At 41.9% G+C, this 15194-nt stretch overlaps 1 protein-coding gene across 2 annotated transcripts in view; it reads left to right on the forward strand.

Moving 5' to 3' along the window:
* The window catches only part of Vcl (vinculin), a 92846-nt gene that overhangs the window by 64948 nt on the left and 12704 nt on the right, over positions 1-15194 (forward strand). For both annotated transcript variants that reach the window (XM_041638995.1, XM_041638996.1), the window contains exons 10-16: positions 179-354; positions 3568-3758; positions 5465-5664; positions 6667-6795; positions 9580-9729; positions 12729-12837; positions 13905-14207. In XM_041638995.1, coding sequence (XP_041494929.1) covers positions 179-354; positions 3568-3758; positions 5465-5664; positions 6667-6795; positions 9580-9729; positions 12729-12837; positions 13905-14207 — 1258 coding nt within the window. The remainder of the gene's footprint in view (positions 1-178; positions 355-3567; positions 3759-5464; positions 5665-6666; positions 6796-9579; positions 9730-12728; positions 12838-13904; positions 14208-15194) is intronic.

Below are 15194 nucleotides of genomic sequence, written 5' to 3' on the forward strand. Positions count from 1 at the left end.
CAGAAAAGATGAGTGATTTGATATTACCTGAGCTAGTAACGTGTGGAACAATTAGAATTAGCACTCTAAAATGACTACCATTATGCCGTGTGACCACTTGAGAGCTATTTCTGATGGATTTGTAAGTTTTAATGTGGTTCACGAGTAGATGACATTGTCCACTTCGGTGTGTATGTAGAACTGGCTTGCAGATCCAAACGGTGGACCTGAAGGAGAAGAACAGATTCGAGGGGCTTTGGCAGAAGCGCGGAAGATTGCAGAATTGTGTGATGATCCCAAGGAGAGAGATGACATCCTACGCTCCCTTGGAGAGATAGCCGCTCTGACCTCTAAATTGGGAGATTTACGAAGACAGTACGTATTTAATTTCTTAGTCAAAAATGAGTATTTCTCCTCACCTCCCATTCTCCCTTTCTTCTATTTTAGGAGCATGTTGAGTTGAATCCCCATAGGTTAAATGACATCTAACTCCCAAATGTAGATGCTTGGACCCTATCTCAGACATGATGTATGGTAAATGCTTGTGGGATCTCCATAGGTTAAATATGTTTGTGACATGGCTAGGTCAGATGTTGCCTTTGGTATCAGTGCTGTAACTGAAGTTGATTTAATAACTTGTTAGTGATCATAGTTTTAAATGAGACCATTAGCCTACTGAGAATTCATTTTCAAGCTCTATTTTCATTGTTTCTAAAGTAGGACTTTGCCTGCTTTGTTTGTTACTTGTCTGTCCTAGACACAGGGAAAATCATTGTTGTAGTGAGCCATGAAAAGACTCCTGCGTGTGTATGTGATCAGGACAGAAAGCATACTTTTCTCCCTTCATAGCACTGTGATTTCTCGAGTAGCAATTATATAAAGGATTCTTCAATTACATTTCCTGGATGATCGTTCCTATAATAACATCCTTGCTTCAGCTTCCTTTCTTAAAGATTTTCCTCATGCCTACTCTGACTGTATGGAAAAGAGTTACCCCTTTGTCCTGACAAAGATATAGCTGATGTAAAATAACAGCTAAACAACACCATGGACTGGCAATAGAGTTCAGTTGGTCGAGTTCTTGTGCAGGCTCCTGGCTTGATTGCAAGCTTTGTATAAAACAAGGCATGGTAGATGATGTCTATAATCACAGAAATTGGGAGGTAGAGCCAGGAGGATCAGAAGTTCAAGGTCCCCTGTGGCTCCACCATGAATTTGAGACCCTATCTGAAGAAACCAAGCCAAACTAAGCCAAACTAAGCCATATCAGCCCCATGCTGTACCTAGGATGTAAGAATGGTGGTCCGAATTGGGTGCTTTGTCCTCCCTCACTGGTCCATGTGTGTCTCCCAGAATAATTGCTTTGTCCAAGAGTATGTTCTCTGAGAGCTAGAGGAGGACGGATCTTGGTCAAGGATATAGTATAGTGACTGCACTCCCCGGCCAGCCTCTCAACGTGTTTCAGCAGTGTTAAAGAAGGGAACGATGGCAAAGAAGACATGGTTGTCTTTTCTGACACAGACCTGTAGCACCGTTCTCTAAGAATAACCATCGTCATATTCCATTTCTTCCATTTAACTTATATGTTCTCTTTCTGTTCTTTTGTGAGAAAATGCCTATTTTCATCTTCCAAAGTAAGGGATTTGTTATTATCTTCTGACAAAGAGGGCACTGCTGACTAAGAAACCATAAAAATAGAGACTATGAATTCCTAGTACCTAACACAATCCATTGCATAGGTAGATACTCACGAATATTTTTTAGATGACAAAGAGATAACTATCAGTAGCGGCGATAACAGTAGACCTTCATGTGTGGCCACTAATGCTGACATCATAGTTAACACTGTAACATGAGTAGACATGTACATAACCTGGCAACAAAACTAGTCATGTGAAAACCATGGTAAACACCTCCTTAGTCTAGCTTTGGAAGATGGGAGGTTAGAGAAAATTAAAATAATAAAGAAGTTTTTAAAATTAGTCATTCTGACAGATGGGTTGATATTTTTGTTTTTATAGATGAAGCAGATGAAGGTACTCTTCTGTGATTGAGTAGTCTCAAAATACAAAATTGATCAGATTCTTTATATTTGCTCTTTCTTTCTTAAATTGTTACTTACTTGATGTTTTATGGCTGTGTTGTGTGCATGTATGTCTGTGTACTACATGCATGCCTGGTGCTTACAGAGGCCAGAAGAGGCTGTTGAATCTGGAACTGGAGCTGTCACAGATGGTTGTGAGCCACCACGCGGGTCTGGGGATTGAACCTGGATTCTCTGAAAGAGCAGCTAATCCTTATAACTGCTGAGCCATTTTTTTCAGTCCTGCCTTTTTGTTTTCTTAATGGTTAGAATCACATCTTTTAGGTCAGTTTCTATTCTTGAGACATAACATGATTGTTTTTTTAAATTTTTGTGTGGCTACATTTGTTTAGGTTCTTCGGCTGCAAGGAACTGGATTGAGAATATGTAGTAACATCTAATGGAACCACATCTTGACTGTTCAGTATCTTAGTTGCCGGATGGGTCCTGTATGTCTGTTTTTTACTCTTTTTTTCCACGTCACTTGGGCCTTCTACCTTTGGTTTGACGAACTTCACCCCAGGCTTAACATGATTGTCTAGCTCCAGAGCCACTACTGGTTGACTTTGACAATGTTTTTGAAGTGTGGACCAATGATTACTTGAAAATTTTGTTTAAAATATATACCCTTACCCCATTCTAGATATAATTTATCAAAGTCTCTTTTGATGACCAATTTAACTATCAGTACCTAAAATTAGAATCCCATTTTACTTTTATTTGCACTGTACTTAGAGAAACACTAGAATCTAATTACATGTAATCTGTGACTGCAGGTGTGTTGTCTTTGAGTAGAAACCCCCCAGTTCAGTTAGTTACAGCAAAGAGTAGGAACTGAATGATACCAGGATGAGTTAGTACAGGGAATTTTACAGTGAGGGCTCTTTATCTCCCAGGGTTGCTGTGGGTATTAAATGATGTGAGGGAGAGCTTGTAGCGTACCTGGAGAAAGTAGGGCCCCAGCACACACCATCACTAGCTGTGTTATTACTAGTTCTGCTTCCACTGCCAGCATGGCTGTCTGGGCGCACCTAGTTCCACAGGGAGTTTGTGGTGTTTTGCTGTTGTTTTTTGTTTTTGAGGCAGGGTTTGTCTGTGTAGTCTTGGCTGTCCTGGAACTCTGTAAACCAAGGTGGCCTTGAATTCCAAGGTCTGCCTGCCTCTGCCTCCCTAGAGCTGGGATTAAAGGCGCTAACTGCCCGGCTGGATCTTGTGTTATTGTGTGTGGCAGGAGGAGAGTGCGTGCGATCTAGTGCTGAGTGATTAGGCTCAGCTAACATAACCCGGTAGTTGTGTAATTATATAGACTGACTCAAACTAGGACAAAATAATGTGAATTTAAGTTACATTCATATTTAAGAGCTAAATAAGAGTTCATTTCAATTTAATTTAATAATCATTTAGTAATTTCCATTCTCATTAATATGTTATTAACTATTAAATTATCTCAACATCATTGTGCCTACAATGTAAATTACACTGGATGGTCATTTTTACTTCTGCAGGGGGAAAGGAGACTCCCCAGAGGCTAGAGCATTGGCTAAACAGGTGACCACGGCCCTGCAGAACCTACAGACCAAAACCAACAGGGCTGTGGCCAACAGCAGGCCCGCCAAGGCAGCTGTCCACCTCGAGGGCAAGATTGAACAAGCACAGCGGTGGATTGATAATCCTACAGTAGATGACCGTGGAGTTGGTAAGGGCTGGTCTCAGCACAAATGTGTGCCTCACTGCCGAAAGGGTTCTCAAGCCACTGGGAAGTAACTTTTCAGTGTGGTTTTATTTCCAAATGCAGCTAGTAAAATTTCTATAATTTAACCAAGAAGTATTAGAAAGTAAATGATTTTGCTGTGGACAAGCTGACAAGAGTGTCATAATTGAAACTTTGAACTAATTGCTACCAATCTTATGTTTATTTTCATCCTGGAGTATTTCTGTTTTTATAGTCCTTACCCAGTACCTAGTTAAATATAGTTTTTGGAAATGACAGTAAAAACTATTTGATATCCTCACAGCATCCTGTAAAAGTTGAGTCTTTTTTTTTTTTTTTTCCTTTCTTTGAGACAGGGTCTCTCTATTGTAACTCTAGTTGTTGTCCTGGAACTCACTGTGAAGTCTAGGTTGGCCTTGAATGCTCAGAGATCTACCTGCCTCTGGTTTCCAAGTGCTGGGATTAAAAACATATACTATCATGCCTGACTGAATGTTGAAAATATAATAATTTAAAAGTTAGGTTTTTTTTTTTTAAAGAAGACCTAGGAATAGATTTCTATGAGTTTGTTTCATGATTGGCTAGCATACCTGCCGAGGCTGAAGGATAGGCTCCCCTTTCCTACACTCAGGGGCTAAGATGATCCTTTGAATTAAGGAGGAGGAGTGCCAGTGAGGGGCTGGAGACCTGGGCAGGGCATGAGCTTGTGTAGGAGTGAAATGACAGGAACACTCGGATCTGATGTTCTATGCTTAGTGCTGTTAAAGTGGCATACCCACTGGGCAGCAATTGGATTGTTAGGAGATTATTTTATCAATTCATTTCTAAGGAGTTATTGTCAGAATATATGTAAACAATATGAATATTATTGTAGATATAGCAAGCAGCAAGATAGTTGTGGTTAATATAATAAAACATAGCCTATATTTTTTGGTCATGTTTTTGGATTTTTGCTTTTATGGTGCTAGGGACCAAACCTAAGACTTGTGTGTGTATTGGACAAGTATTCTAAAAGGTGTAAACGGAGACCATGCGTTGGTGTCCTGGTCACCCAGACCCAAATAATCACACAGAAACTATATTAATTATAACACTGTTTTGCCGATGGCTCAGGCATATTTCTAGCTAGCTCTTACATCTTGAATTAACCCATTTCTATTCCATGAGTCTTATGGTTTGTTACCTCACATCTTGCTTCTTGGATGGCTACATGACATCTCTCTCCTTTGGCAGCTACATGGCCTCTGCCTGACTCTGCCTTCTTTTTCTCTGCATTCAGTCTAGTTTTCCTGTCTACCTATATTCTGCCCTGCCATAGGCCAAAGAAGCTTCTTTATTAACCGGTGGTAATAAAACATATTCATAGCATACAGAGGGAAATCCCACATTAAAAAAATTTAGTAAGTGGAAATTTCTCATTATAAAGAAGAGGAGTGAAGTATAAAAGTTAGGCTTGGGGTGTTGGTCAGTATTAAATAAACATGAGGCTCAGGGTCTAATCTAATCCCAGCACTTCCCCCACTTCTAAAAAGTTACTGGATAGTTTGTTCTCTTTATTCTTTTCTGCGTTTCCAAAGAGTTATAGTTTGTCAGAGAGTCCTGTACTCCTATTAAATGGTATTTAAAAGAATCTGGAGTAGCATCACAGTTGCCTTTCTTGCATCTATGTGAACTTGTGTTTCTTGGTTTAGGTCAGGCTGCCATCCGTGGACTTGTGGCTGAAGGGCATCGGCTGGCCAACGTCATGATGGGACCTTATCGCCAAGATCTTCTTGCCAAGTGTGACCGTGTAGATCAGCTAGCAGCCCAGCTGGCTGACTTGGCTGCCCGAGGGGAAGGGGAGAGTCCGCAGGCGAGAGCACTTGCATCCCAGCTTCAAGACTCATTGAAGGTAGACCGTGGGATACTTTTTGATGCCTGTTAGTACAAAGAAGCAGCAGGCAGAAGGGACTTTTGTAGTGTGTACATGCATGTGGAGAGGTCAGAGGACCAGTCAGGTGTCAGGCACCATCTACCCTTACTTTCTGAGACAGGGCGTCTCATTGTTCTGGAACTTGCCGAGAGAACAGCCAGTGACCCCCAGGGAGCTGCCTATCCGCACCTCTCCAGTGCCAGCCGTTTTTTAATGTGGGTTTTGGAGCTCAAACACAGATTCTCATGTGGCAAGGCAAATACTTCACTGACTGAGCTGCCCCACCTCAGCCTGAGGCTTGAGATTCTTGGGTTTAGGGAAAATTAAAACAATGTCACCAAATATAGAAGGAGATTAGAGCTTGTTAGGAATAAACCAAGTGGCAGCAACTAGTGTTTTTCTAAAGTTCATTTAATCGAAAGAGCTTTCATGATTTTGCTCTATGCATTTATCATTTTACTGATATTTAGTCAGTATTTACTTTTTTAGATAGGGCATCTCAATCTGTAGCCCAGGTTGGCCTTGAACTCTTGGAAGTCTTCATAACATGACCTTTTGAGTGCAGTGATTATTTGCATGTGCTTGGAGGTTATTGAGTTTTTCTGTAAACCTTACTATTTTTTTCATTTCTTTTAATATAGTAAGCTATTTAGAAATTTGTTACTGTATTTTCCAAATAGTTAATATAGTCATCACCAGGCCTGGCTAGACCTGGGAATGGTAAGGAACTCAGTTTTACCTTAGAGCCTTCTTTGGGTCAGCCCTGTGATTTCATTATCATTTCATAGTGTCTATCATGAAAGGAGTCATGTATGTCCCTTAGAGAAGAGAATTCATAACAAAGTCTGTGCTAGCTCTGTGCTCATACATATTTGATATTCAAGAAATAATTTTGAAAGTGAATTAATGAATGTATCAGTGAAATTAGCAGATATGCCTTTTGGATGTTGCTATAAATTTCATTTGCAAACTATTTTTAAGGATCTTAAAGCCCAGATGCAGGAAGCGATGACCCAAGAGGTGTCTGATGTTTTCAGCGATACCACAACTCCCATCAAGCTGTTGGCAGTGGCGGCCACAGCTCCTCCTGATGCACTCAATAGGGAAGAGGTAGGTATCTGAAGTACATAGGTTGCTTGTGGATGAAAGATTTTGTGAATGGCAAAGGGGGAAATATTTAGTCCCCCAAGAGTATCAGTTATGTCTGTCTTTAACTGCTAGTTGTAGCACATCTGGCCATTAGATTAGAGCTGGTGGGGTTGCTTTTCACCACATAGCAAGAAGCATGGCATGAAAGTATGTATCTTTGGCATTGGTTCAGAAGGTAAAAGTTGGCAAGGCATCACTCCAGGCAGGAAGGGTGAGTAGGGCACTTTAGACTCAACGTAAGTCAGAACACTTTTTAAAACTCATTTGATGTAATAATTCTGTGCAAACCCTTCCGGTGACTCCTCCCTGTCCCAGAGTGAAGCCAGTGTCACTACAGTGAACAGAAGGCTAGTGATATGCTAGTAAGCTAACTCTTCAGGAAAAAGACCCCAGAAGGCCTGATTTGTAAATAAGTGTTACTTGGATTTTCACTATGTACTACTCTTGGTGTGCTGTATTGGTTTTGTTTTTTGAGAAGGTCTTCCTGATAGCTTTCTAGCCGTTTATTAGCCACAGACAAGAAGAGTTTTGAGGGCCACCCAAGATGTGACAATTTTGGGTAAAAGTTGTGATCTTGCTTCTTTTTTTTTTTTTTAGAAGAAAAATTGAAAGAGTGATCTTGCTTCTTAATGACTCTCCTTCTGGCCTAGGTTCAGTTCATAGTCCCCTTACACCAGGGTGATTTGCTGCTCTTTCATCCAAGCTTCCAAATTTCAGATCCCTAGATCCAACGTTCTGCTGTCTTATCTATCTGGAACCTAGATTGCAGACGCTTCCTAAGTTCCTCAGCACATGCTGTTTCCCTGGGAAATGGTTTGTTTCCTGCAGCCTTTCCCTAGCCAATAGATAACTCAGGCATATTCATTTATGTCACCAATAATTCTGAATTCTTTCTATCATATTGCCACAACTTAAATTCTGACTCTTGGCTAACCATCCACTCCCTGGATGGTTGCTTAGCTCTGTTGTTGTTGAATCATGCATTAAGCCACCAAACTGGGGAAGAGGAGTTCTCCCATTCCTGATCTTCTCCTGGCTAAGCCATTCCGTGGGCATCAGGACAAAGGCTGGAGCTTTGTGTTGAGGCTTTGTTTATGTGTTTGTTTGTTGTGCATGTACCCCCCAGGCTGTCCTGGATCTTAGGAAACTGAGGATGGCCTTGAGCTCCTGACCCTCCTCAGTGCTGCTCTCCTAGATTGTACTATAGCCCCTGACTAATAGGGTACTGAGGATCTGCTCCAGGACTCCCATGCATTCTAGCAAGCTATCAGCTCCTGTGGTCTGCCTTTTACTTCTCTTTTATGATTGTTTCATACAGGTTGCTCTCTCTTTCCCATGCTCCTGCAGTAGTTAATTGTGTGTAATGTCTTGCATACTCAGCCCTTCTCTGTCTTCGCTTTCCCTCCCTACCTTATGACCTCCAGCTTCTTTTCTGCCTGGTTCCTCTTTATCCTTTCTTGTGTTCTTTTGATTTCTGGATGGACCAAGTACCTTTTCTTTTACTCCCATAAGATCGTTGTGTGGCTATGCTGTTTGACATAGTGACATACCTATTACAAATGCCTGTTTCTGGACTTGCTGCTAGGTTGTGAACCTTTTTAGGTGCAGATAATTGTTTTCTCCATTACTTTTCAATATCTATCTTAAGACTGGGCAGTCAGTAAACTTTGACTGAGCTTGTAGGAAAGCAATCTAATGCATCAGTTAAAGGGAGAACAGATATAGCCTGGGCTTGAAATGTCCACCAAAGTAGGCAGCAGACCTGTAAGCCTAGTGTGGCTATCAGCAAGAGTAAGAAACCTTGTGAGCATTAACTAATAGGAACCAAAACAAGAGGTCGGGCTAGGCTGAGTGCAGTTGGTGATGTAGAACACTGGCATGAGAATAGAGCTTGCTGTCTAACTGGAAACCTTTAGAAATTGTCTGACTTGAGTCGGAGTTACAGAAGTAGTTCCTTCAAGTACCCCCGTAGGGTGTAAAAAAAGAGGTTCTCTGCCAGGCTCCTGGCGTGCTCAGTACCGTTTCCTATACCTTATTTTCCAGGTATCGATCCTAATGTCACCAAAGCAAATAGAAAGCCTTTTGTCATTTTAAGTTAATTGTTTCTTTGATGTACAGTCTCTCATGATACCCACGAGGGAAGGGAAGTTACCTTTTTAAGATTCAGAGACCCAGCTGAGCAGCTGAGTAGAAGGATTAAATCACCCCCCTCACCTTTGTGTTCACTCTGGTAACAGCACCAGCTATCATTTTTCCCAGGGGTCAAGGCAGGCTTACAACAGTAATGGTAACGTGATACATGGAAGGAGACTGGAGCTAGAGGGCTCGTTGTGGATACGCGGGGGCTTGTAATGCCCCAGCTGCCTACAGTCGAGCCTGGAGTGCTTTGTGTTCTTCAAACTATGAGTGACACCTTTGGGGAATGAGATTATTTATTTAGTCTTTACATTCTGTGACCTTATTGCAAAGTACGTAATTCTGTGTGTATCCTGCTTGCTCTTAGTGAGTTTGAATGAAAATTCATGGATGTGTCTCTGTGTGTGTATGTGATGCTTAAGGCTGAACCTCTGAGGAAATATCTAAAGGTCAAGATTTGGCATTTGACTGTTGTCTTAGTAATAAGATTTGATGTCATCTCAAATTTTTGAGCAGTTTCAGAATCAGATTTAAAAGATCTTTTCTCAGACTTTCTAGTGCATTATATTGAAATAAATTTCCTTGATGTCTTTATTTTTTTTTCTCAAGGTATTTGATGAGAGGGCAGTGAACTTTGAAAACCATTCAGGAAGGCTTGGAGCCACAGCGGAGAAGGCGGCTGCTGTTGGTACTGCCAATAAATCAACGGTGGAAGGCATTCAGGCTTCAGTGAAGACAGCCCGAGAACTCACTCCCCAGGTTAAACTTTGCTCACTCCTCATTTCAATATCATCACGTAGTATTTACCAGATGAAATTAATTCTATATGCTTTGTTGGGATCACATTAAAAAAGTCTGCGGAGGCGCTGGAGAGATGGCGCAGCAGTTTGGAGCCATCTTGAGGACTCTACCAGAGGACCCCAGTTTGCTTCTCAGCACTCCTGTCATTTGACTCACAACAGGATGTAATTGCATCTCCAGCGGACCTTATGCCTCTGACTCCCATGGGTATCTGCACTCATATGCACATACCCATATGCAACATACACACCTGTGCATAATTAGAAGTAATAAAAACAAATCTTAAATGTATGTGGAGCCAGGGAGGTAGCTCAGCCAGGAAAGCACTTGGCACATAATTATATGGACTTGAGTCTGGATCCCCAGAACTCATGTGAAATCCAGTCATGGTGGGTATGTCTGTAACACAGAGTTCCCAAGGTGAGATGGTGGGTGGAGACAAGGAGAGAGCCTGGCATACAACAGTGATGAACAACAAAGAGACCCTTGTCGCCAACAAGTTGGAAGGTGAAGGTAGAGAAAGACCAGGGTTGTCCTCTGACCTCTGCACCATTTGTGGCACACACGTACACATTCACAACGGCTTGCATGTACATCATATATACACACATCATACACATATACCCCATATCCATATTTACATATTCATTGGGTCAAACTTGGTGACCTCTAGGATTATGGAGGACTTTGACATTTATATATTTTTGCACTGTTTGCATTTTTAGATAATGGTCAGTATTATTTTGACAGCAAAAGCAGGCAGCAAAGCAGCCCTCCCACCATCACATATGTGTATTAAGCATCTCTTTGAGGGGACTGAGAAGAAGAGCTGTTTCCATCGCTAGCTTTCCTTTTGTACCCAATCGCATAACTAAAGTGTGTAATTAATTTAAAGTATAGCTGGGAAGTTTAAGAACAAAAGAAGATTGGAAATGAGAGAAAACAAATTGGAAAGAATTAAGGTTCTGATAAGTCAGTCTGCCTTCCCTTTCCTCCCCACTCCCCTTTTTCTGAGGCAGGCTTTTGGTTTGTAGCCAAGGCTGTACTAACACTGTCTAATGCTGGAATTCTAGGTGTGCAGTACCATCCCCAGCCAGCTTTCTTTAGAAGACCAGCTGCTCAGCATCATCTGGTGTTGGTTCCCCCTTTCTCTTACTAACACAGTAAAATCCATTACATTTATTAAGTGCCTGTTCTGCTGGCCTGTATACATCTGTGATTCTAGCTTCCAAGGGAACTTTTCTGAGAGGGAGGGAAATGGTCCACGTGTGTTTATGTTGCCCGTCTCCCTCCCCTTTTTCTTCCTCCTCTTTGGGTATGGAATGCAGGGCTTTTAAATGTGAAGCAAAGACCTCACACCACCACTGGGCTACATGCCCAGCCCATTTGAAAAGGTCATATCAGTACCTTGAGTGTGGGATGACAGGCACCCCTATGCCTAGCTTCGTCCAGCCTTTCTAGAAATTTCCATAAAATATGAGCATTCTTAATTGAAAGAAAAAAACAAGATCCTTCCGTAAAACACCAAACAAAACAGAATTTCAGCACAAGACTGAGATTTAAAAAAAAGAAAAAAAAAACAAGCCCTAGAAGGATAGAAGTTTAAGGCCATAATCATATGGGGGACAGTGCGTCTTCCTGCTTTTCTCAAGTGTTCCGAAAAGCTAACTCTTCTTTATTTCTTTCCACCTCTGTTCTAACATGTTTTCCTGAACACTTTGGGCTTTCCCGCCAATATTTCAGGCTTTTTACTTTTCTTCTTAAAGCGTCTCTCCTTCCATGTGGCCACTTGTCTGCCATGTGTCTGACCTCCATGCTAGCTTAAATGGCTTTTTTCTTTTCTCATGCTATTATCTCCTTCAGGTAGCTGCTGAGTTTACAGCTTGCCTACCCTGTGGGTTTTTTTTTTTTTTAAACTCTAATACAATTGTCCTTGTGCTTCTAAAACCAAGAAACAATCCAGAAAACTAGACTTCAAACTCCAGTCTCGGAAAGAATGAAGACTTTAAGAGACAGATCTGGACTCAAATGCATTCCAGCTCTCTTAACTCCATGAAGTTAGCCTTCAGAGTGCACTGTGTGTGGACTGAATTACCAGCTACTCAGTGCTTCTTTCCCAAACACTGTCACTAACAAGACCGTGTAGAACCTCTCCGAAGTGAGGTGTTACGTACTCCACCTCTCATGTAGTCGATGTAAATTTTCACTCACGTAAGGAACGTGAAAGCAGTTTGTTAACTGAACAGTATCTTAGTTAATATTATTCTAAGTAAAATTTGAGTAATTGTTTGGTTACTTGTGATCAGGTGTTTTAATCAGTGTTATTCGTAAATCAGATCTGAGTAATGTTTTATTTCATGCTAATATTGTATTTTATAGACAGGGTTTTACTGTGAAGCCTTGCTGGCCTGGAGTTCACCAAGTTGGTCTTGAAATCACAGAGATCTCTCTGTCTGACCCCACAGTGACAGGATCAAAGCCATGCCTGCCATGCCAACCTTTTCTCTTATTTTTGAGATATGGGTCTTCCCAAACCAAAACCTCCTTCCTCAGGCCCCCAGATGCTGGGCTTACAGGATTGAACTACATTGCCTAACTTCATTTTTAGTTTCTCTTTGCTTCTTTTTAAGATGAAAGAGTTCATATGAAGACATACATCAACTCTTAAATTTTTGTCAGTTTTAATGTGTTTTCTGAAATAGTAAACGAGTGTTTATTTACTTTCTCACCTAATTTTTTCTTCAGACCTGGCAGTGACTCTAAACCCTTTGTGTGAAGGGTCTCCTCTGAGGTCTGTTTATGGCACCAGACTTACTGTGTTGAGCCTGAAGGGGCTTACCAACTTTGGTTTCCTGGTGCCACCTATAGGAGAAATGTAGAAAAGTGTTTCTGTGGGTTTGTTTTGGAGTGTGCTATGCTGGTGCCCTGGCATGTGAAGACTGCTTTGTCATCGACAGGTCATCTCTGCTGCGCGCATCTTACTGAGGAACCCCGGTAATCAAGCTGCTTATGAACATTTTGAGACCATGAAGAACCAGTGGATTGATAATGTTGAAAAGATGACAGGTAGAATTTTGCGAAATTCTTTTGATCTGATGCATGAGTTCTGAGGACCTCAGCAGGACGGTTATATGAACTGCAGCTGGATAAAGTGACCCCAGTAAGGCTGCGGAGTGGTGGCGGCTTCTCTCTCATTCAGGCTTTGCTGCTGTTTTGGAAGAGGGACTGTTTGAGTCTCTTTATTTTAGCACTGCCCTCTGGTGTGATGTTCATTGTTATAGCTCCTATCTTCTCTTTGAATAGTGTCTTTGCCCAGTCCAGCTAGAGTTTGGTTTCAGAGGCTGGGAGGCGGCGTTTGTGGATACAGTAAGTGGCTCTGTCATTTTCAGAGGTTTCAGATTTCAAGGAACCACAATAGCTACCATTTAACCCAGCTTGTCTCAGAGTTTTCTCCAACTTATCAACTACATAGTTCTAAAAAAAAGGAGACACCTGTGTCTGTGCGACTGAAGAAGAACCCCCGAATCTTCATCTTCACTCATCTCTATGGAGGGAGAGGAAAGAGGACAGAAAGGAGGAGTGTGGGCTCTTTGCTGTCCCTGTAGAATCTGCTGTCAGGGGTCTGTAGCAGCCAGAGATGAAAGCAGAGCTCCTCAAGTGCCGAAAGAGAGGTAAAAGAAATAAGGAGCAGGCTGTTAGGGTTACGGGAGCTCTCCGCGGGGCTCATCTTAGGCACCTCAAGCTGCCAGCAATCAACAGTCGGCTGGGGAGTGAGATGGGAAGGGAGAAAACGTCTTTAGCAGATACTGTGGTGGTGATGCGGTGAAGGTTTCAGATGCAATCCCCTGCTTCCTCCTGATGTCTTTGTGTCTCTGGTTGTCTGTGGTGGATATAAGAGGGCCAGTGACCACGGTCAGTATAAGTCTTGAGTTCAAATGACCTGGACTGTGTTTGCACTTCTGTTTTTAAAGCTGTTTTGTTCACGTGGAAGCTTTCAATGTTGTAGGAAAAGCTTTGAACTGAGAAGAGAATTCTGAGTGTTGTACTTTCTCATGAGAAGCAGACAGACAACAATGTTTTAGAGTCTTTGTTTTCTAAAAACAAACTCAGTTCCATTTCTCTTTTCTTGACAGGGCTGGTGGACGAGGCTATTGATACCAAATCTCTGTTGGATGCTTCTGAAGAAGCAATTAAAAAAGACCTGGACAAGTGTAAGGTAGCCATGGCCAATATTCAACCTCAGATGCTGGTCGCTGGAGCAACCAGCATTGCTCGTCGAGCCAACCGGATCCTGCTGGTTGCTAAGAGGGAGGTAGAGAACTCCGAGGACCCCAAGTTCCGCGAGGCTGTGAAAGCTGCCTCTGATGAATTGAGCAAAACAATCTCCCCAATGGTGATGGATGCCAAGGCTGTGGCTGGAAACATCTCTGACCCTGGTAAGCAACAGTGCATGGTGTCTTTCATCCTAACTGCAAGGCGAACTCGGTGAAGATGGGAAAAGAGCAGCTGTCCACAACCACCACATACAGAATCTGGGAGGAAAAGTATGGACAATGTCTGATGTGCTTTCTCATGTAATCTCAACAACCAGGAGGCTGAGGCAGGAGGATAACTTTGATTTTGGGGCCAGTCTGAGCTATTTAGCCAGTTTGAGGGCAGGCAGGGCTATAGAATGAGACCTTGTCTCAAAAAAATCAAAAGAAAAAATTGTAGACATTTGGTTTGAGAATGTTGCATTAATCTTCTCTTCAGTTTTTTGTGGTACTGTCATGCTTGTCAATCTCTGGATCAGTATCTCTGCACTCTCTTGGTATTGTCTGGCTTCCTATCGTAATCCATAATCAATACTTTGGAAACTTAAAACCAAACAAAACATCAGCTACCTATCTGCCAACCATTTAATTCGTGAAGTTGGTATGGCTTTTTTTCTATTCGTCTCACTTACAGTGACCTCTCTTTCTAGAGAATTTTATTTTTGTTAGATCTAGAGTACTTAAACTAACTCTGGTTTCTTAGGCTCTGTATGGAAGAATTTGAGTTTTCTTCAGCTACATTTTGATCATAGTTTCAGTATCACTAAGGGAGATAATTGCATTTACTCATTTGTTTGTAATCATGTATAGTCCTTCTTTGGAAACTGACATTTCCCATCTCATCGGTAAGAATCTAGGCTGCCTGACTCACTAGTGGCCCAGGCAGAATCTTCTTCAAATTTGTGGGCTACCATCACTGTGGATGCATTTGATCTTTTCATTGGAGTTTCTAAATATTTTAGCAGTTCAAGATAAGGGTTAGCACCTTGAATGCCAACTAGAGCACAGATGTGGAAAGGCGAGATGTACTCTGGGGAGCTACAGACTCAACCTGGAGCCAACATCTTCCATGCTCTGCACTCAGCAGACCTGGCTCATGACCATGCTTCA

Source organism: Microtus oregoni, unplaced genomic scaffold (assembly GCF_018167655.1).
Source record: "Microtus oregoni isolate MIOR12 unplaced genomic scaffold, Mior012 000056F_ref0000123, whole genome shotgun sequence".
NCBI lineage: Eukaryota > Metazoa > Chordata > Mammalia > Rodentia > Cricetidae > Microtus > Microtus oregoni.